Raw genomic sequence first — 23,218 nt, 5'->3', positions numbered from 1 at the left:
TTTTACAATGTTCATTTAAAATAAGTATTTGTTTTCAGTTAAAACACGAAATTTCAGGCGATACAAATATGATTATCAAGTACAATGGATTACCTATACAATGTAGATCTTTATTAACAACTTGCACACTCGTTATGGAATGGTCACTGAAATCACAAAATACGGCGACCAGCGTCCTGTTTTTGTGTAGTACCTCATTGTAAAATACAACATGGAAGTACATCAAAACCGACAACTACTGGAGACCTACTCACTCTTATACTGTTGTCACCAAGTTGTCAACTTGATGCAGAAATATTTGTAGCATCTTTCTATACCTTGAAGTGGCATGCCTTCTTGCAATGTCTCTTGTAACTGATTGAATTTCGAATTCTCTCATAAAAATATTCGCATGACAAAGTTTTTCTTGATTTGGATTACCCAACAAAGTTGTCATTGGCCAAGATTCAGTGTTAAAACTCTGTACATGTACCAGATACTGGGATTATTTTCTCCTGTATTTCTTTGTATAAATCCAGATTGTTGTTCACAATTTGTATTATTATGAAATTGTTTAGAGTGGATAAAAAATGGCATTAATTAGCAAGCACGCCGTAGGCCAAGTGTTCACCGTATGCATGTACTATGGTTCCATTAATATTTGTGGATACCAGTTTCCAAGGATTTAATCAAAATGCCGGTTTTAATTTAGGATACATAAATGCGTGGCCATTGATCATATCAATATAACATGTTAGATTTTGCACTTTAAACATTTAATTTTGTGAATCACCTCAACAACAAAATCCACGAAAATTTTTATTCAAAGAATAATGATAAAATCACAGTATTTCATCTTTGTAACATACATTGTACTCCTTTAATTTTATGCATATTCAGCTATACTTTATATCAATGATTCAAAGAGAAAGTACACATAAACAATAGAATGCATTCTTTGTTTGCTTCTTAGGAATATGGTGGCTGCAATCATGCAAAACACAAAGTCATTATAAAAGTATGAACAAAAGGAAAATGCATTGTATTGTTTAATTTTAAAATAGAAGAACAACAAAAAAGTAAAGATCTATAATAAATACAATGTTTAGCAAGGAAATGCACTGAAAACAATATTATAAATGATCACATTTAGACAGAACAGAAAAGTGTAATGTTTTAACATGAAATTTAAATGAAGAATATTTTTGACATTTTTATGATGGATTTATACATATCTGTGTCAGCAAGATCAGAATAAAAATACAGGGAGACGGTCAGCCTCTGATAAAAATCAACTAGCAATGGGAGCAGTGAACGCCTGCTTGTTGCGACTAGGAATAGCACTGGTTCGTATAGTGTTCATTGCACAGTCACTGATATTTTAAACATTTTCTATAATTTACCTACATGTATGTTAACGAATGTATTTACAACGTACACAATAGGAATGTTTAAAATATAAAGTGCCTATGAAATCACACTATAACCATTATCATAATTTTTCAATCACATGTACATGTATTAATTTTTACTCAACATCACAGGATACAAACAAGGATTTCATTCACCCTGCACAACCTTTCATCTTTCACAATAATCAAGTCCTAGCATAAATACTCTTAACTGAATGTATATACAAGTTTTCATTGGTATGCTTTATACAAATAATCTCTAATCTTGACGTAATGTCTCATGTATTGATACTAGCAATGAGAATCAATAAATAGACCATTATACTGTACAACAACAATTCAGGAAACATTTTTACAATTAATCTGATTAAGTACTGGGCCCAGTTTTACCATAATTGTTTCAAACAATCATGGTGTATATAAACTACATCAAAGAGAAGTAAAAAACCAGCTTTCACTTCCACAAAACAAAGAAAATTCCAACACATGCAACTATTTGTAGACAATTTCCTTTAAGATTCCCCTAGCCCCCCTCCCCTCCCTTAAGAAGCACCATTACACATCTCAATCAGTACTCTCTGCAGTGTCTATTAAAAGTTTGCCTGAACTGTCCGTGCTTCCAAAGCTTGAGGCCTCATTCCCACTGGTAGAGGTCTCTGGGAGAGAGGCGTTACTTTGTAGACAGAGGGGGTGATAGCCTGAATTGTCTCTGTTCACATCGTTCATGCTGCGACTGAGTCCCTTCACATATGTTTGACCTTTGTCTTTATAGTCCGGTGACCCCTGTTTCTCAGACACATTCAACGCTGACTCAGACTTCACTGCTTCTGGAAAAGTCACATAAACACATAACTTACAATATGATCTAAAGCTCAAAAGTACATGTACCAGGTTTAGACACATGGTGTTTATTCTGATACATCTTTATGTGACATAGTTTTCCATGTATTTTCCTCAAATCATATTTTAAATATCATTATTAGTTATAGAATAAGTGCATGTCTTGCACATAATTTCAAAATTTGTAAAAAGATTTGCAGATTTTTTTATGTAGATAAATATAATTATTTAAACAACAGAAAAGTATGCCACAAAGTGGATTGTGTGACAAAGAAACCATAGACAGCCAGGGGAAGAGATGATGGAATCAAAGCAACCAGGAATAAAGAAAGTCCAAAAAGAAGTGGCAGTAACTGTTGTCATCTGTAATCAGAGCATATGCACCAAGAAAGACAAATAAGGCAAAAGTGCAGAAAGCTTCAAAGCAATTTTAATTGAAAGAAGCTAAGTCTTAGCACAGAGAGAATAAGAAAAAGAGAAAGGATACAAACTTAGTAATTATAATGCAAAAAACATGTATGAATGTGCAGTGAAAAAACTCAAAAGGAGACAATAATGGCAAAAGGAAGACAGATAGTTTTTGAAAGTGTTCTAAATGTTGATGTTCTACATGTAATTTATAATATTGAAACAAAATAAAAATATAAAATAAAAACAAAATTTATGTTCACTATAAACTACAACAAGTAATGTGCTTGATTACTTTTATATACAAAGGATTCTCGATTCCGCTAATTCCAACTGTGTGATAAACTATCAATAGAGAATTGCAGTCAGATATTCAGGTGTAATGTGATCTAATAGTTTACAAGATCAAATCACATCTAGTTCCTACAGATAACATTGTCCATACGAACACAGGTTAGGCATACAAACAAGTCCAGAACATGGATAAGAAATGCAGATTACTTGTACATATATTGTCTAACTAACAGCTTTTAAAGTACTTGTAGAAAAAAATGACTTAGAACCCATGCAAATCATTGATCATGATGCATGAAATGAATTTCAGTAAAAAGAAGGTTTCCTGTTTACCTAACAATGGCTGTGAACCTTAACAAAAGACGATCAGTATTCTCATGAATGAACTAAAACAAGGAATCTCTGAGTAGACTAACAGTCATTGTAAAAACCTTCCTTTTTCCAGACTTGACTGGCTGGTTTACTTTGACCTTCACCCTTTGACCTACCAGATATAAGGTCATCGTCGTAATCGGGTTCTGGCTCTGGCTCGGCCTCTGAGCTGTCCTCTCTCTCGTCATCAGCCAGATTCTCCGTAGATGTGTGACCTTGATTTAACCCCATCGGCTTTAAGTCATAGTCACTGTCAGCCTCCGACTCGTAAACTCGTAGAGTGGCAGTCCGCATCCCCTACAAAACCAACAGCATGGGTAGAAAGTATGGCTCTATTACTCCATGCATCATTACTCTCTTGATCCGTTCTAATGTAAAATGTGTGTTGAACACTGTCAAAAGCTGTGGCATTCATTTCATTGTGTCCAAAGCATTTTCATTATACATCAAAAAAAGGTTCGGAAGAAATAAAGCTCATGAAGTTGACCATTTCAAACAAGTAAGTAAACTATTCAGTTCTTTCTGCATTTTTCAGTAACAAAACACCAGAGTATAAAACATATAGTACACACCTTACTGTCCAGACTGTCTGTATTGTAATCCTCACCAACACTGACTATCTTGGATGCATTCAATTTGTTGGACACCTCCTTGCCTACGGCATATCTAAAAAAAGCACTTTGACATTAGGCTCAGAAAGTAAATGTCGATATAAAAATGATACTTTTTTTAACAGTTTTAACCTCTATTTGAAATACAGTACATTTTTTTTTTGCATTTTTTTTTTTAAGAAAACATGTAAAATCATACATCAATCGCTAACATGGAATTGAATTAACATATTGAATGAAGTCATATTTTAGTAAGTTCTATGGTTGATACAACGACATTGTCAGCAAATACAATCTTCCACTGGGTCGCATGCTGACTGACGTTTTTCATACTAATTGTTAGACCATAATTAATCACCTAATTGTCTACAGACTTTTCCGATTTTTTTCCCGATTACAACAAAGAGCACACGGCGGGTGTGACCGGTCAGCAGAGGATGCTCACTCCTCCTAGGCACCTGATCCTACCTCTATCTTTTAGAGGTTTGTGTTTCTCTGCTTTGAATTTGTATTTTGTTTTATGGATTTTTGAGATGGTTGACGGTTTCTTATTGTCATTTTTTCATTTCAGAAATTATATTTAAAAAAGTTTTCTTTAGAGTTCACCTGTCCTAACATGTCTAATTGTAATCCCTTTTCTCAACTGCTACTTTACAGAAGATTGGCACCATCACCAACCTCCCTTTTCACCACTTCCAACTTCCTGAGGTTTCACTTCCCCCACTCCACCCTGCCATTTTCTTCACAGCTATCATAATACTGAGGTTTTGCTATACAACTGAGGTTTTGCTAACTAACTGAGATTTGCTATATTACTGAGGAATTCCTATCTTATTGGAATTTTGCTATGGTACCGAGGCTTGCTATCTCTCTTAGGTGTTGTTATCTTGTTGGGGCTTTGCTGACTCACTGAGGTTTGCTAACTCACTAAGGTTTGCTATCTTAATGAGGTTTTGCTATCTAACTGGGGTTTGCTATCTAAATGGGGTTTTGCTATCTTACTGAGGCTTGGTGGCATCCTTCTTGGAGGATTTTCTCTCCATCCTCACCACCTCCAGAGGCTCCTCATTCTTCCTCTCTTCCTCCTCCTCATCTAAGACCTTCTTATCATCAGGTTTTACATTGGGGCTCACCACAGGGTCCTCTGTCTTCACACTGATCATGTGTCTGTAACAAACCAAGTCATGCCTTTATCAAATGGTTTCTTGATAAATAACAAATGCCCAAGATATATACCAAGTAAATTATTTTTTCAAATCCCTCAAATTAATAAAACAAAATTGCTATTGGTATGTCTTTATTCAGTCTCCCTGTTGTGCTTACCAAAGAATACTTCCTACATACTGGTATATTCTGTACTTATTTTGTTCAAAAGAGTTCAATACTAGACAACAATACAATTCCAAGATAATGAAACCTGTCTCCACGTGACAAGATAATTAGCAAAAGAAGCCTTTCGTAATAAATAATAAATGATAATTATAATTAACATTTAAATCTTTTTTCAACAAAGTAAGACATGACTAACAGAAAATAAGGCATTGAATTACATTACAAAAGAAGTTGGTACTTGTATTGAGTTCCCCTCCAATGTTAGGAGTCAAGTTATAAGAGATATACTGAGGTATGAAATCACTGTTATAGAAACAAAGCTCGAATCTTATAATTTGTTTGTAAATAATGTAAGTAAGAAAATTATCATTTCACAAAACGACTCGTGGAAAACGAGATACACTGATTCAGGGTGTTCAAAATAATATTATCGACAAAAAAGAGCAACATTTGAATAAAACTTAACCAATACAACACATACATGTAAGTAAACAAAGAATTTCAAACTCTGAATCTTGCTTGTAACTTGATATTTGACTTTCAAATTTTGACGAAGCATTCCTTGTTAACGGTTTATAACCATTCTGAATATCAAAAATGAAAAAATAAAGTGTCTTATTTCCTATTAAAGTCAAGCTGCTAAATGGCTCTCTAATTGTCAATGTTTGATAGACTTAACGAGGCCGAGTTCAGATTGAGTACGCACGCTTTCGCCCAGCATTTCATTTGTATTGTGACATCATCTGTTTGCTTAATATGTAGAACAGAAAAAGAAATTCCTAGGGCAGAAGTTTTAAAAAAAATGTAAAAATGAGCAAAATTGATACATTTCAAGCAAAATCCCATAGGGTGGTATGTTAAAAATTAACAAATTTTGAGACGACCTCTTACACAAACGGTGTGGTAAATGTCTTATTTTTCAATCTTAAAATAATAATTATATCAGTAGAAATTCATGAAAAAAATTTCATTAAAAAATCTAGGGCAGAACAAATTAGTCCCGGCCTCGTTAAAGGTTGATGCTTTTGTGATTTTAAGCACAGTGTCACAGAAGATCTGTACAAATTTCATCATTGAGAAATTAATGACTTTTTATCATAAATCATGTTTTATTTTACAAATTTCTAAATGATTCCTGAACTTTCTAAAAGTGGTTGAGTTTCATTCAAATATTCTGTTTTATGGAGATATTTTCATAACAGTCCACCATACTCTCTAAATTTGCAACAATTCTCAAAATAAAATCCAATTTAAATGACACTGAGTAGGATTTATAGCTGCATCCTCCGTCATTCAAATTAACACATCATTTCTCCCGCTGTTTAACAAAATGTTTTCATAAACCATTTAATTTTGTTTTTCACAGGTTGCAGATTGACATCTTTTTATTAAATTTTGTTGTTCACAAGTAGCGACAGCAATCTCGGTGACTTCTAAAATACCACATATGAACCCTCAAAACTTTGTGCTTTCGATAAACATTAACTAGGAAATTTATAAGTACCATTATCCATACAAACAGTAGAAAATTTATGATAAACCAAAAATGTACATCAAGTTGAAAAGTAAAATGGCTACTTAATTTTGCAAAAGATTCCAAGTGCACAGGTTATTGGAATTGGTCTATGATTAAAAAACCAATTAACAAAACTGTACTGTATGTAGTATGATAAACATAGAACTGTGTAGTCATCAATTAACCAAACATTTGGAATAGTTCAACAAGAGAGCGTATTAGTAATTGTTTATAGCGTGATGGAACATTCCCTTGTGTTACACAGTGAGATTGATTTCAACTCATGAGTACAATGTACCATGGAATCACCTATAAACTGGTACATGTACCAGGTATATACATGTATATATGAAGGAATGAACACTCACCTTTTCGATAGTTTCTGTTTCTTCTCTCTGTAACTGCTGTCAACATCCAGTGCTATGTTCCTTACTGGCAGCTGAAGTCCTGTAAATAAACCAACACATGAATCGCACTCAACTCTAAAAAGTTGTTACTCGGTGATCAACACAGCATAAATGCAAACCCTTAGATGTTCATGAATACCCCATCCAGGGTCAATAAACTAATTTCTATCGTAATTTGGATACTGCTAATTTGTACTTTATCTAGTATCTACTCTATAGAGAAGGGCTACATTTTAAAAAGAAAATGCAACTTAGTAAATCCATCAAGTCTTATGAAAAGATCTTAATCATGCAATTTTTTATTATAAAATCATATATTCCAGATTAATTCAATAGCAATAAAAGTTTTTCACTGGCATGAGGTTGAATTTTTGTTGCTGATGAATAATCAGCATTTATATATTTGGTCATATGCTGCAAGTTCTTTTTAAAAGAAATTTGTGACCCCCTAGTTTATCAGTTACTGTAACAATTCAAAAGCCTTAGGAATCTACTTTCAGAGAGACTTCTCAGTAGCTTACCTCCATCCACAGAGAAGAACTGATTACACGGTCCATTGACAGCCTCTATCAGGGACACCGCCTCGTACCCTGTGGGTACCCCCTCCTGGCTGACTGGATTCTCCTCCCCCGGAGTCTCCCCCTGCAACAGATGACATCACAATACACACTCCATTAGTCACATCACGGCACAGAAGTTTACTATTGGGAGGGGGAAATAATGAAGGTGCAACTTTATCTCTACTGACCCTTAGTCTATGAAAACTATTTACATCTTTTTCATTCATCAGTAGCAGCATTTTTCATTAATTCTCTGCAGTGACATTTCTCTTTTTTACTAAAAAACCCTTTTCATTCCCCCTTTATAATGAGACATTTTCCATTTCATTTTTAAAAAAAAAGTGATTTTGTTTCCTTGATAAATAAATTCAAAGCAGAAAAGTTGCCAATTTCTTTTGAAATAGAAGGGGCAGTAACAGGTACCGGTATATATTCCTGGCTGCAAACACTGCAGTTGGTAGTCATATTCAATATCTAGCAACTATTTTATGGAAAATTGTGATTCTTGATCTACCATCATTTCAAGGATCAAGCACATGTGTACAATATATAATTAATTTCCTAATCTCTACCTTGTCAACAATCTCCCAAACAGGAGCACACAATAGGCCGAGTTATAAATTAATTTTGTTTCCCCTAACATGACCGACCCAACTAAATCTTGCCGACTGAATTTTTTTAGCACAATATACATTTTCCTTTTTTTTTTAAATTAAATCTAATATACCCAGAAGTTTGAGAGAAATTAATAGATATTTAGTAGACATTATCATTGAAATAAAATTTGAATCTAAGTTGACATATACATCAACATTGAAATCATAATCTAGTCATGCACATCTATTTATTGAAACAAACATGTTTAATCTTTGAATAAACAATATAAAATTGTGAACTTAATATCAAATTCTTGAATATAATTTACATTCCATTGGTACATGAATATAAACAATTTATTTTTCATTGGTCATGTTTAGTTTTGTTATTAATAAAGGAAATGAACTATTTTTTAATTTTAATTTGTAATGTATTTTCATTTTCCGCCCTGGCAGAAAAAACTATTTATTTACCTATACAAACCAGAAATTTCAAAATTTAGGGTTGGGTTAGGGGAAACAGAGATATTTTTAATGATGGCCTCAGCTAATTTTCCTTTATTCTGTCAATTTGCATTATATTTTAAGATTAAAGTACAGCAATAAAAAACAAAACAATTTAGCCTTAAAACCTGATCCCCTTTCATTAAACATTGATTGAAAGTACACATCTGAACTTTTGTAAACATTTTTCAAATGTAATTGCAAGCTGTATCTGCTTATCATTAGTTATATGTGGTTTGCTTCCATAAATCAATTCTGATACATCTGTAACAACTTGAATAATTGATCTCCTCTTTTTTAAGATACCTCTTACTTTTTTCAAAGAGCTGAAGGAGCATGTAATAAAACTTATTTCTACAACATTACATAAGATAGGGACTGACAATAAACATAACCGTTTTATCACTACAGGAAAAATTCAAAACATTCAAACTGGTCCATAAAAAAGGTAAAGTGTTCAGAGAAAGACAAACAAAGAGCGGCTTAACTTGTCTAACCTTGTTATCAAACACTGGCACGTCTTGACCTTTCCCATGAAGGTCACAATGTCTGCCTGAGGACACTGCCCCCATTAAAAACAGACCCAGAGCTTATTTTGACTAACATGCATGAACAGTTTAAAGCTTACAAATTAATACTTCTTTTCGAGTTTGCCCTTTTAATATCTGTTGTTGTGCTTGATCGACATTGCCTACATAATAGTATTCCCAATAACATGAGGTTAAAATATATCCACCTTAAAGTTTTTTTTTTATGCACATATAGCTTCACCCCTCATCAAGAGATATGCATATATAATTTGACGGTTTACCACCTGTTCATAGTTGTTTCTTTGTTTAAAATGAAAGGTAAAATTTTATTTCTTTGTGAATCATGAATGTATTCATGCAAAGCAGAAAAATAGCTTAATATATTCTATTTTTCAACAACATGTTTGTTAATAAATCTGGACCTCTAAAGTTCAAAGGTCACCGCCTACAGTAAACAGAACAGTCTTTTCAAGTTAATTGTTTGATTTTAAAAACAGGAGTGGGTGTTGATCTTTTTTTGAGTTTATACATGCAAGAATTATGTATGTTGTAGTGAAAGGATAGTAACAAATTGTGATAGGCTTCTGAAAATTATGTATGTTGTAGTGAAAGGATAGTAACAAATTGTGATAGGCTTCTGAAAATTTCCTGGACAATGCCTTGCTGTGAAAATTTTAGAAATATTTAATCTAAATTACATCACTCCAAATACAAATTAAAATGGTTTAAAATCAAACATCCCTGAATTATTGAGTAACCCTGGGTACCTTAGTTTGTCAGTTCTTTATGGTACTGAGTGCAACATTGTTGAGTATAGGCAGGTAATGAATTACATGTAATTTGAAATAATTTGACACTTTATCAAACAATGCATAAACACAGATGAAATAGAAACATAGAATCTCCCCCTCCCTAATGTTATTATCAACCATCTTTAATCTCTATGTTAATACTTTTAACTCATTACATAAGTCATGACACTTATTTCATTGTTCTATCCAAAATTATGATTATAATTCATTATCAATTGTTTACACCAAATTTAGGTCATGACAACTAATTTTTCTAAATAAATCAGACAGCTGTTATGCAAATAAAATGTGTCAAGATCTTCTCGTCCTTGAATTATTTATAAGATAAATTATAATTTCAAAACAAGAAATTTAACAACATTAAGCTTGAATTGAATGATTTATGACACAAACATTAATTCAACATTCCAGGCATTGTCAAGGACCTGTTCTGTCGATCTAACTCAAGACATGTACTCTTATGCCATACCAGTACTCGTTAAAAAATTAAACACATGTTTTGGAGTTAATGGCCTGCTCCATTTTACATAAAATCCACCAATAACATAATATGACATTGGGTATCCTCTACAGTATTGATCAGGCCCAACTTAACACCAGAGTAAACCCAAACTAAACCCGGGTTTACTTTGGGGGATTACTTGGGTTTTACTCAAGGTCTGCTTTTTTGAAAATTTGCGTTCACTCGGGGTTTACTTTGGGCTTACTCGGTATTTGATTTTAGGGTCAACTGTATGCACTGAAGTGTGAAGCAGACCCATCTTTTATTTTACCATCTTACTGCCTGTATTAATCCCTGCCCCTTCTGTATTTTAAATACACATGTAGCCTCTTTTTTCAGGGGTATACTTCTGATCGGGGTTTACTCTCTGTGTCCACTTTGGGTTTTTTAGTAAACCCAGAGTAAATTCAGAGTAAACCCCAAAAGTAAATCCAGGGTTGGGGTTTACTTTCTGTTAGGTTGGGTCAGATTAGTTCTGTATAGCCCAACTCAAACACTGTTACTGTAGAAGCACATAAATTCATTGGGTTAAAATTTCATTGTTTTTAAACAAATTTCGCTATATCAATGACATAATCTCTAAAATAAATCAAAGAATCAACTTTGTTTTTCAGAGTACTTAGGTTAAAAATTCGTCATGGATTTAATTTTGTTGATTAATACTACCAACGAAAATAAGGAAATTAAAACCCCCAACAAATATTTCTGCTTCTACAGTATCTGAGTAAAACATTCATAAAACTATGGATTCATACACGGTATATACCGGTGCAATAAATTCATCAGCATAGTGCATTATGGGTAATAGACTGACCGTTTGCACGGACAAGGGTTGTTTCTTCCTCATGGCTCTGATCTGGAGTAGGGCTCGGAATGGCGAGCGACAGATCGGGCAGCTAGAGGCCTGATAGCGCAGAGACTCGGCACAGTTACTGCACAGACACAGGTGTCGACACGGCAGGATCAGTGTGTCACGCATGTCTGACATACAGATGACACATTCCGCCCCACTGTCTTCAACCTCATCATCTGGATCTTCCAGCTAAAAGTTTATATTAATATTGCGTGATAAAAACTGCATGTGATTGATGTTAAATTGTGTATTAGGCATACAGTAAAGTCTCATGTATAGCACCCCCAAATTGGATGTTAAATGGTGAAAAGAGCACTGTTCCTATTTATAATACACAATAAAAAAACAAAGAAATTTTCAATCGAGATTTTTGAAAAGACATTGATTTGCATGTGTTGATAATATATTCAAAACACTTTAATAAAAGCAATAACATTTGCAGATCTAAACCAAAACAACAAAAGTAATGACTTAATTGATAATTAGTCCAATTCTATGATTGCACAGTTGTTGAATAAACATTGTGAATAAATGTTTGTTTATTGTATATCGTCATCATCAATTCATATGTAATATGTAAAACAATTTGGTTTAACTGAATATAAAGGGACACAAAGTAAGTAAGTTTTAAATCAAATCATCTTCCTGCACTCAAATAAACTGTGAAGTCAGACAAAAGACAAGTGCATGCTTCTGACACCATAACTTGTAAAACAAACATTGACCATGCGCCAAGTCAACAGGTGGCTGGTTACATAATAGCGAATGCACTGCCGAGAACTTGTTTGGTGCAAGGAACAGTGCTCTGAGATGATTAATATTCTAATACATGGAAATTAAATTAATAATTAGATATTTTTGAAGTTTAAGGTACATTGTACACTCATATATCTCACATAATGTGAAATATCAGCAGTCATACTCCTGCAGCATTCAGAAAAAAACTCTGAAAACTGGGTAAAATTTTATTCCTATGTATAATCCCCTACGTTTGATCAAATTTAGGCTAAAAAAGGGTGCATATTATAAAGAAGACTTTACAGTATGTATTTTAAAATTGTTCTGGTACAGGTATTAATATTATGTAATATGCATTACAGCTACAATTCTGTTTTTCTTTCTCTTTAAGGTACAATTTCACCCTGATTTGAGAGATTATGATAACTAGTTTTGATTACTTGTGTTTCTTTACATACAATGTCTTTTTGATATAGAATTGATATCCACCCCACAAGGTAAAATATTCTAAAAATGTTTGCACAATCATCAATCTGAGTGTACAGTGAGATGAAGACACTGTCCTGGTGGGGTACCTTTGATCTGTCAGTCTGTTTGTTCTCTATGCCGTAGATTTCCTGTAGGAGATACAGCAGTCCATCCACAAACTGTTTCTGTTTTAAAGCTTTGATCATGTAGCCCCCGTCCACTGAGCTCTTCTCCACGACAGCGTAGGTCATGTGAGAGTGACATGGGTGATCTGCAGGGCAAGGCAACATTACCAAAAGCATATGATGGTACATGTAATAAGGTGAAACCTTTATCGATAATCTTTCATAAAGGATTTGAAATGAAGCAGGAGTTAGTTCAAAATATGATTTCATTAGATTTAGAAAATGCCTTGTATTGTGATTTTCAGCTATTGTAAATGCATATAAGGTTATTAATGGAATAATAAGTTGTATATTGTAATATTATCCAGTTGTTGTTGTGTTGTTGTTGTGATGCTACAGTAAGCTTACCATCATCTTCCACCACACAGCTGATGACCACAGGGATGGTCTCCTTGACAGGGTCATACTGCCACTGGAATCAAAGCACAAATTACTGTAAACGTATTAAATTTGACATGAAAATATTTAGTGGAAATTAGTTTTTTAACAAGTTGGACTTATATTGAAATAGCATATTCCTAAATGTGACTATTCTTATACATATTTGCATGACATTTGACAATGTACTTGATTTAGCGGAAGACGCTTCCATCAAAAGCGCTAAAGAGAATACACAGCCAAATGTAGTACGTTTACAGTCATTGAAACAAGCTCATTCAACAATCTCAGCACCACTATTCGGAATGTTTAATTTTATATGAAAGTATGTGTTTGACATGAACTGACCTCTTCGTCTGAGAACTTGCTAGGGTCCAGGACATGTGTAGACTGGGAGAAGAGTTGATTGGCGCCCCTCTTATAATGGAAGGTCTCAGAGTTCAAACACGCCTCTTTTGTCTGAAACCTGTGTGGGGAGAAACAAGGAGGTAAATTACAGACCACATCACCATTATTGATGTTTAAGAGGTAAAAACATTGATTAAACCAAACAAGCTGAGTAAGAGAGGTTGGGTTTTATTGAACACAGGAATGATGATAACTACGGTAATTGTATCAGATTTGAAATTCCTTGAAAGCTGACTTGTATACCAAATTGTGACTATTGTGGTTATTGCAGCTATATACATGAAATAAGTATCCATAAATGAATAACCTGTAGATTTCTTATATTCTGCGAGTACTTAATTCCTCTATTCAACTATTTTGCATCAAAACATAAGAATATAAAATTGCAAAAATCAAATTCTTATCATAGTTTCATTTAGTTTACATCTGTCCAAAAGTTTTAAAATCTGAGATGCGCTTCTAGCGAATTTATGTGGAGTACCTTGCGTTTAATTTAGAATCTACAGTAATACATTGTCTCTATTCTATTATTCAATGTAGACACTCACGTTATCTGTCCATTATTGACGTCCTCTGTAGCGAAGTAGTAGATAGTTATAGCACACTTGGAGTCGGAGTCGAAGGTGAACTCAATGTTATACTTGGTGCTGGATGGGTCGGACTCATCGGACTCGTCACCCTCAGGTCTCTGTTCACTGTCCTCCACCCTGTCAATTACAGTACTACACTACACACCACAGCATTACACTCTCAGTCATCAAAGCATCAGTACAAACCACAGCATTAAACTTACAATAGTCAGTATCTTGTCATCAGACGAAAACAAGTTTGCAATTTATGCATTTCATACATATTTTTTCTAGTCTATAGAACTACTTTCTGATAACTGTCACTTCAACAATTAAATAGTATTTACCATTAATTTTGAGTGAATATCACAAGGTATACATGCATTTTGTGAGTACAATCTAATTTTTGGTATCTGTTTAATCTTGTTTCGAGTTTAGTATTTCTCTACCTATCATTAAGAAATAAATATCTAATACAGAGGGTTCCACTTAATCTGATCGCGGTTAATGTGATAATTCGGTTAATCTGATATAAAATCAAAACACCGATCCATTTGCTATATAAGCCTTTGTAATTTCTACTGATAATCTGATTTTAAAAAATGCCATTTTCGGTTAATCTAATACGATTTCTGTCGGTCGATCAAATATCAGTTAACGTTTTAACACCTTTTCCACCATGTCCACACCTCGTGTATAACCTCCACTGTGTAAACAGCTTAATTGGCACGTGCCTAAAACTTGCAAATAACGGTGCTTCAGGGAATTAGTCACAGCTCAACGCACACAGATGGTCAGCTGGTCGATAGATGAAAGATACCGACATCGATAGTTCAGCCCACCCTCTAACACCTCTATATTCCTTTGTTTAATTAGTTGACACCCCTTTTGTGTACACAGTAACTCTTTACAGGGGATTAGTTTCACTTCAACACACACGGGTGTCTCACTTCTTCGGAAGATGAAAGCTACCGACATCGATAGTTGTTCCGGATGACCGCACACAGGACTGACCTTACCTGTGTACACATTTTACTGTTTTTTTCATTTACCAATTGCCTGTGTTAATTTCATGCTAGGCTTGCACCATTAAGAATTATTTAAACATGTAATTTCTGAATCAAAAGTGCTTGGGAACATGTGACATTGAGGAAATTCTGATTACTCTCAATTTTACATCGGGGTAGAAAACTTAATGAATGAAATTCAAATAATTTGTTGTCATGCATAATTGATTATTTAAGAGCATTCTACTATACCAGAAAAAGAATTAAAATAAATTGTCCAGGTGAAAAGAGGGAATGTTCAGACAATTAGCCCTTATCTACTTCCTGTTAAAATGGCCGCCACTCTGAAACCATCGTAATGAACAGTGAAGAAGGGAAACATTTTCTTTTGAGCATTTAAAAACAAAATAACGACTAAAATGCTATTTCATTGCTAATGCAAGGTAAATTATTTCATTATAAACTATTGAAAAACAGATTATATCTTTTTGTTGATAAATTATGTATTGAAACAAGTTGTATTTTATTCTATACCAAAATTAAATACCACAAAAACGCTAAATTGGTTTATCTGATAATCGGTTAATCTGATAATTTTTGCCTGACAAACAGACTATCAGTTTAAGCGGAACCCTCTGTACATGTAATAGATCATATAATGTCTAGTGAGAAAGGGTCTTCTTTATTGTCAAACACCAATGACTTGTGTTTTGTAATCTATAAATTAACAGTAGACACTCACTTGACGAACTTGAGGGAGTCTTTGCGGATGTTGACAAGACTTTTCAATGGTTTAGTTGGCTCACTTCCAGAGGTAGAACCTTGGTAGGGAAACTGTAAACAAAGATCAATATCTGTCACACCACATACACTTATGTAATAGGCGACTGACAACATCAATTCCAATATCTGCAAATCGATATATTTTCCTCAATATTTACTTCATTCTCTATTCAACAACTCAGTCATTCCTACATTAATATCACTGATGCATACCTACATGTACAGCATATGTATTTATTACCAATTTTTTATCCATATCATGGACAATGATAATGTTGTTACTTTTGTATTTAAATCCCTCTTTCATTTTATTAGATGGGAAACATGTTCAATGATTTTATGGGTCTTGTGTATCAACATCAAAAGAACCAAACAAATTGCTTTCCTAAGGCCGTTTCTTAAGAGTGTCTGATGATCCAGGGCTTTAATTTTGTTGGTCTTTATGGTTCCCTCTAACAATACACCATTACAAGTTAATTACAGCAGCTTGAGGTGACATAGTTTATATACAAGAGGTACAACCAATTCAGACTGAAATATCACCAGATGTGGAATTGTGTGCATTAACCTTATGTAGTTCAATTGTGTCCATAGCAAGGAAGTGAATTGATTCTAGCAATGGAGGCTCATTTTATGATCTATAATAACAGTTAACAATCTAAAACACATTCACTCATAAACCTGTCTAATAAACAATGGTGTGTATGTACAGGTATGGACTTCAGGTAAAACTACACACTGTCAGATCGCAGTGTGATGATATTTACATACCGGCATAGGTTTGCTTCCCAGGAAGTTTAGGTCCGAGTTCTCACCAAATAAATAGGCCTCGGGCTGACTCATCTCAAACCTCTCCCCTCCCATGTAGAAGTAACTCCCAAAGTAGCTACCTGTCCAAAAAACAACCAAATGGCAGTCATTACTTCATTACTTCATTCAATAAACATTAAGTTTAACACTAATACATGTACATGTATAATTGAGTAAATGGGGTATGATTGAATAAAGACAAGATTTAAAAAAAGACTGAAGAGAAAATACTGAATATCTTAGTAATAATAACATGGTTTATCATCAGTGACACCTTTTCTCCTAATAAAAAAGTTGTTACTGATGTCATTCATATTTAAGAACAAAGAATTATAAAAAAAAAATGTGCCCCCATGTCATTTTAAAGTAGCCAATATTACAATTTAATATTTATAAGTAATGTATCTGATACATTTTATTTTTGGGGGGATTTTTTTCCACTTACCTACATCAATTACACATGTACATAAACATGATCGCCCCGTTTATTCTCCAATAACTCTGTAATTTTTAACTTGCAAGTACACAACTTTATTATAAGTTTTCTTTCTCTGACATCATGTTCTCAACATGCATTTGATAATTTGGTGGGTCTATATAAATGTGCCAATCCAAATCTTTGTTGCAAATCGCTATTGAAATACACATCGATTAGAAAGTGTCATTATTCAACACAATGCAACAATGGCCATAGCTTGTACTTTCATGTTAGATGTGCGATTAAATTGGGTTAGTTTATCTGGTATTGGAAAATTAATAACTTTGAACATACTGTATTAATCAGAATATTTGAATAAGTTTATTCAGAACCCATTACATTTTATTTAACACTGTACATTACAAACATTCTCATTTCTGCATTTATATCCATAAAACAAATTACCCGGGTAGTAAAAACATCTATGGCAAATTCACTATATACATGTTTTCTTTCATCAGATTACAATTTTTACATTTTTTTTTATACTTTTAATAATCGGATTGTAAATTGAAGAATTTATGTGAAAAACTATTACTTTAAATGGTAGTGCAAGCTTTTTTAAACTGAAAGGAAATTTGTTATAAAAGTGTAAAATTTTGTTATTATTCACCTCTAAGGGATACAAAATCAGTTTGCTATATCCATAAAACATAACCCTTTTTGATACTAAAATTCATTTCAATGTTTATGTATCTTATAAGTATTTGCAGGTACCATATTAGGTAATATACGTTTATTCACCAGGTGTTAATTTGATCATCAATTGCCTAATTTAATTGAATTTTTATTAAGGTTGGCATTCACAGCTTATGAAAAGTGAGAATAATAATGACTAAGTACATGTAGGTATAGTTCTTCCATCACCTCTAGGTATGAAATACATCATATTGTTATATTCAGTAGTATATTCTCACTATATAACTCTATATAAACAAATAGTCAATAATTGTAATACAATGTATCAGCTCGTCCGAAAAATATTGACCGGTCAATATTTTTTAAATATTGACTGGCTAGGAATAATATCTAGAGAATATTCCATCTATTTCAATTAATCACCTCTGATTTGTTGATTGGTAAACGATGACGTAAATAACTCTTCGCGACTCCAAAACAAGGTGACGTCATAATAGACAGTCATGCAGTCAAGGCAAGTAAACAACGAAAGCACAATGCGACGGTTTGCTATCATAACGGGTATATGGATTTGCGAATTATTGTGAAGTGAAATCAGGTAAAACATCTTTAGCTTAGTTCCTACGGACAATGGAATATCACCAGTGACCTTTTGATGCCGACGATATTTTGGAAATGAACTTTGCGCAAAATTGAATTCTATGTTGAGCCGAGAAAATTACGGCGATCTGTTTTCAAATCCTTTCTTGACTTTTTGTTTGTTTCTCCATATAACAAAACAAATGTTGACTGCGTTTTCGGGCAACAATGATTATATTAGCCCCCTTGGGACGAATATATTGCCCTCCGCTTCGCGTCGGGCAATATTTCGTCCCTCGGGGGCTAATATAATCAATGTTGCCTTCAACCCCAGTCAATATTTGTATAACATGAACTGCTGAATGAAAATTTATAACACATTAATGTACTACGCATATTCAATATTACTAAAATATTGAATACACCACATGTACAAAAAAATTGAAATAAACAAACATAGCTACATCCTCATCAAACTACCACAAAAGTTTTTGAGGATATCATTATGACGGTTTCTAGAGTGAAATATACATATGAATAACCACCAGCATTTATTTCATAATGTCAATCTTCTGAGCAACTTATCAGTTAAGATTACATTGAATGAACGAGCATCACTAGCTGGTGTCAAAGAGTTCCCACTGACTTCATGCCCTATATTGGCCTATAACATCCTATATAAAATAGGGCATAATCATCATAGGAGTCTATGTTTACCTATAACATTGAACTCATATGATCTCCAAAATAAGCATGATTGATTGATAAATCAAATTATCATTTAACATTCAATACCAATTTCTTGTACAAACCATACCACTTTTCACAGAGAATAGGACCTCAGAGCCATAAAGTGAGACAGTATACAATTATTGAATGCCTGAGCAGTCAATAGTCAGGGTTGTCTCTAAAAATTGAAGTAGAAGGAGGAAATGAAAAAGTAGAAGGAGATCTGGGGGTCTTGTTTAAAGTTACATTGTGTTTGAAATGCAAAAAATAGCTGGGTAATTAAGGCATTATAGGCGGTGGAATTCCACGCCTCCCGGGTCTTAGAGACAACCCTGACTGAATAGACCAGAATATTCTTAGCTGAGGTGCAGGGAAAAGCTCAATGTGTTCTATTGCCCGATCGAGGCAATAGGCTGAGGGCAACAGAACACACTGAGCTGTTCCCTGCGCCAAGGGAAAATTTTTCTGGTTTATTGACTGCTCAGGCATTCAATAATTGTTTAATAACCTAATTCTATTTTTATTATTTATGTTTACAATTGTGTACTATTACAGAAGATTTTCATATCAAGATGCATTCAAATCCTTGTATAGCGTTGACATCTTCGCAAAGTACATAAATTATGAATTTGAAACCTAGATCAGCTGTTCCAAAATATGTTGCCAGTCCAATGGATCGCATTCTATTGACCAGCAGTTTAATAAATCCTATTCTATTGACCGACTCACTGTCTAATTGATTGCAGCAGTTCAATAGATTGGTTTCAATAGTGATAAGTAAAGATGCACGTTTATTGTTTAGACAATATTAGAAAATATTTAATCTCTATTAAAAAACAAAATCCATTTGTTTAGGTAATAATAAATCATATTCCAAACTCATGATACAACTAACTGTAAAAATATAACATGCTTCTTGTTTCATCTGAGCAAATACTATCTAATTTCTATGTATACATGTAGCATGAAATCTGTAACAGTTGTTTTAATCTTGCTTTTCTGAGGATACAACGAAATTTACAATATATTTTTCACTTCTTACCAATCTTAGGAGGATATCGATAAGCATTAGTTGATGCTGTGTCGATTTCTTCTTCCCCTGCATCTCGACTTGTTATACCCCCCATTCTTCAATGAGTGTGGATGTTTACCAAAAGTAATATGGCGACTTCCGTATTTACATCTGATGACGTCACAGGTACTTGCTTGTAAAATAATTTATAACATCAAATAACATGAGAATTTTTTTTAATTAACATACCAAAATTGACTTTCTTGCATTTACTTAAATTTTATTTTCATAAACACGCTCTTTCCGAGTGTTTTTAATTTATCGCCCCACCCATGTCTCCATGAATCGACCAATGAAACGTCGTAATTTCTATGACGTCAGCTATCAATAACTCGTCCATCGAAATAACAACATTGTTTTGGCCTTATCAAAGGACTCACGGCAGCAGGAAATTTGCGTGTAAATCCATGAAAATGGATAACCTCAAAGAACAAGTTATGATAAACCATTTTGTGTCGGCCACAGGAGTACATGCGGAACAGGCAAAACAGTTGTTAGCGGCTTCAAACTGGCAATTTCAGGTAATGTTTATAGGTCGTGCATTCATAAATTGTATTTATCATGGCGCATGTTGATTGTGTATATCGCCACCTTAGAACGACTGACGCTCGGAAAAGACTTGAATTATGAATGAAGTATGATATTGTTTCTTTATTTTTCAGACTGCTCTTAGTATGTTTCTTCAAGAATCGTCTATTCCAACGTGTAGGACTTGTCATGGCAATCACTCAAACGCAAATTACCCGGTAAGTTGCTCCTCCATGATTGATGACATCATACACTTCTGTTGTTGCTTTTTGCCGTGTTTACATTAGAACCACGTCATTGTTCAACTTGTTTGTGTTTATAAATAGATCTTATGTTGCAGTCAATATTACCTAAGTTACGATGGGTGAATAAGGGAAGGATGTTGCTCAATAGATGTCTGGTTGACCCATCGTTTTGTTTTTGTTTTGAACCAACATGACCTAATTTATAACCTTTATATTACCAATCCCATCCTTTTTATGGAAATGTTATAAAACGAAAGTTATGGAAAAATACATAATTTACATCCTTGAACATTAATGTTGTTCTTAAAATATTAAGTTTGAATTTTAATTTGTGTACAAAATTGTAAACAGACTAAAGTGGATGTAAACAATTTAAAGCACAGAAAAAAAATCAATAGAATAAAATTCAAAAAGTCTTGCTAAACTTGATAATTCTTTTCTCTATGTTGTCTGACATGCTAGTACTAACTTGTTTACATTCTGGTCTCTAATCATTTTGTCACGCCTGAATAATCAAACACAAGTTAACATTGATTTGTTATGTCTAGAGTTACTAAATCATCTGTATAGCTATATGTATATCATACGTTCTTAGGTATACATACTAGCATTTAAAATTAGGGGCATTTTTTTTATCATACTATTCTCATTGATCCTAGAAGTTGTATGAGCCAATAGTTTTCTTTAAGAAAAAAATTAATTTAACATAATCATGCAAGAGTTTACATGTAAGATAACTAATAATTATAAGATGTTACTAAATCTTACATACAAAAAAAATATTTTTTTTTCCTTAAAAAATTAACTATCATGATGTATACACAATTGATTGGAAATGATTCTAACAAGATTGTTTCTAGGTATGGTGCAATAAAGCATGTATTGTTATGCATTTATAAAGTAGCAACCCCCTTTACAATGTAGAAAAGAAAACCACTGACCATTAGATCAGCATTTGAGTGCTGATTGATCATGATGGGGTTGCCTTATTGATTAATTTTTCTATGCAACATGAGCATTGTGCCAATGAAGAGAATTATTGAGCATTCTGTTGTGTACTTGGTAATGTGGTTTAACCGTCTAGGCAGGCGTACAGACAAGGCAGCACATCTCTAGGTAAACACTGAAATTAGAACACACTGCAAACAGCTGAACTGCCAGCCTGTAGAGGAGTAATTGAAGACTGTAGCTCAGTGGTTGTTTTGAATACATGACCTTGGAGACCTTTAATCTATAGCCATGAATAATGTAAACAACTTGCCTTGGTGGAGGCATTTCATAACTGAGTTGTCTGTGTTTATGGAGAGTATGTATAGTACGACTATGACTGGTAGAAGGTCAGGTAGTTGTTGAAATGCCGGATCTGAGTGTTGGTATACTCATCAGTCATCACATGTAGCAGTAGTACACAGTTTACTCCACATGTAATACTATAAATAGAGACTGTACAGGTTGATGCAGTAAACCTCAGACAAAGGTCAGATTTGTCAACATTCAGTGATTCTCTGAGTCATTTGACTCCAGTGAATGAAGCCATTTATGTAGAAGAATTTACTACATGTTTTGAACTTGTTTATGCTTGACTGGTCATGGCACACATAGTTAATGTTATACACCTCCCTGTTTTGTGGCATACGCCATTTGAGCATTTATTCTACATACAGTCCAGGCATTGCATAGCAATTCAGTTGTTCTTTGTCAATATCTATAATTGGTAATATCCAGTGGGCCATATCTGCCTGTTCCAATAATGTACGTTGTTTGGACTTGCTTATGAGAGGCATGTGTCTCGGTGTATGGTCTCCTAGGAAGACCTGAAAAATAATTCTCAACATGTTTAGTGCAAGTTCTTTTACACCAAGTGTATACACATATTGACATAATAATGACATTACATGTTGGATAGTTTTTTAGGTGACTTCTTTCCTCTTTATTGATCTGTTAGCATAATGAAGATATAGGTATGGTATAATATTGATCAATACTGACATACAAGTAAGGTCAAAAAGATTTAATACTGGCACAGGTCAACGTTTAAAAGGGTCATGTGCAGAATCTCTTTAATAGATTAGGA

At 33.6% G+C, this 23,218-nt stretch overlaps 2 protein-coding genes across 4 annotated transcripts in view; one reads left to right on the top strand and one right to left on the bottom strand.

Annotated features, from left to right (window-relative positions):
• Positions 1-785: 785 nt before the first annotated feature.
• LOC128167568 (E3 ubiquitin-protein ligase MGRN1-like) lies at positions 786-20,497 on the bottom strand. Of its 3 annotated transcripts, none has more exons than XM_052833362.1 (15): positions 20,342-20,497; positions 16,836-16,954; positions 16,024-16,115; positions 14,254-14,412; positions 13,646-13,763; positions 13,268-13,331; positions 12,842-13,005; positions 11,490-11,717; positions 7,693-7,813; positions 7,133-7,211; positions 4,919-5,083; positions 3,878-3,971; positions 3,422-3,602; positions 3,267-3,284; positions 786-2,218 (listed from the first exon to the last, which is right to left on the bottom strand). In XM_052833362.1, the coding sequence occupies exons 1-15, from the start codon at positions 20,424-20,426 to the stop codon at positions 1,956-1,958; spliced, it is 1,950 nt and encodes a 649-aa protein (XP_052689322.1). In that variant the 5' UTR covers positions 20,427-20,497; the 3' UTR covers positions 786-1,955. The 3 variants fall into 3 exon arrangements, with proteins under 3 accessions (XP_052689322.1, XP_052689323.1, XP_052689324.1); XM_052833364.1 differs by lacking the exon at positions 3,267-3,284 and adding an exon at positions 2,935-2,984 and having other exon boundaries at positions 2,076-2,218; XM_052833363.1 differs by lacking the exon at positions 3,267-3,284.
• A 198-nt stretch (positions 20,498-20,695) lies between these two features.
• Positions 20,696-23,218, top strand: part of LOC128167569 (UBA-like domain-containing protein 1) — a 4,658-nt gene continuing 2,135 nt past the window's right edge. The window contains exons 1-2 of the mRNA XM_052833365.1: positions 20,696-20,892; positions 21,034-21,117. Of these exons, the coding sequence (XP_052689325.1) occupies positions 20,779-20,892; positions 21,034-21,117 (198 nt within the window). The 5' untranslated portion in view covers positions 20,696-20,778. The remainder of the gene's footprint in view (positions 20,893-21,033; positions 21,118-23,218) is intronic.

This window comes from Crassostrea angulata, chromosome 10, assembly GCF_025612915.1.
Source record: "Crassostrea angulata isolate pt1a10 chromosome 10, ASM2561291v2, whole genome shotgun sequence".
In the NCBI taxonomy this organism is placed as follows: domain Eukaryota; kingdom Metazoa; phylum Mollusca; class Bivalvia; order Ostreida; family Ostreidae; genus Magallana; species Magallana angulata.
This window is presented reverse-complemented; position numbering and strand designations above follow the sequence as displayed.

Bases quoted from the DNA above. Each gene is read 5' to 3' on its own strand.
- LOC128167568 (XM_052833362.1), bottom strand. From the start codon at position 20,426: ATGGGGGGTATAACAAGTCGAGATGCAGGGGAAGAAGAAATCGACACA. The intron at 13,332-13,645 runs GTCAGTTCATGT...CTTTGATTCCAG, and splicing joins GCAAGTTCTCAGACGAAGAG to TGGCAGTATGACCCTGTCAA. The intron at 5,084-7,132 runs GTGAGTGTTCAT...GGTTTGTTACAG, and splicing joins AAACAGAAACTATCGAAAAG to ACACATGATCAGTGTGAAGA.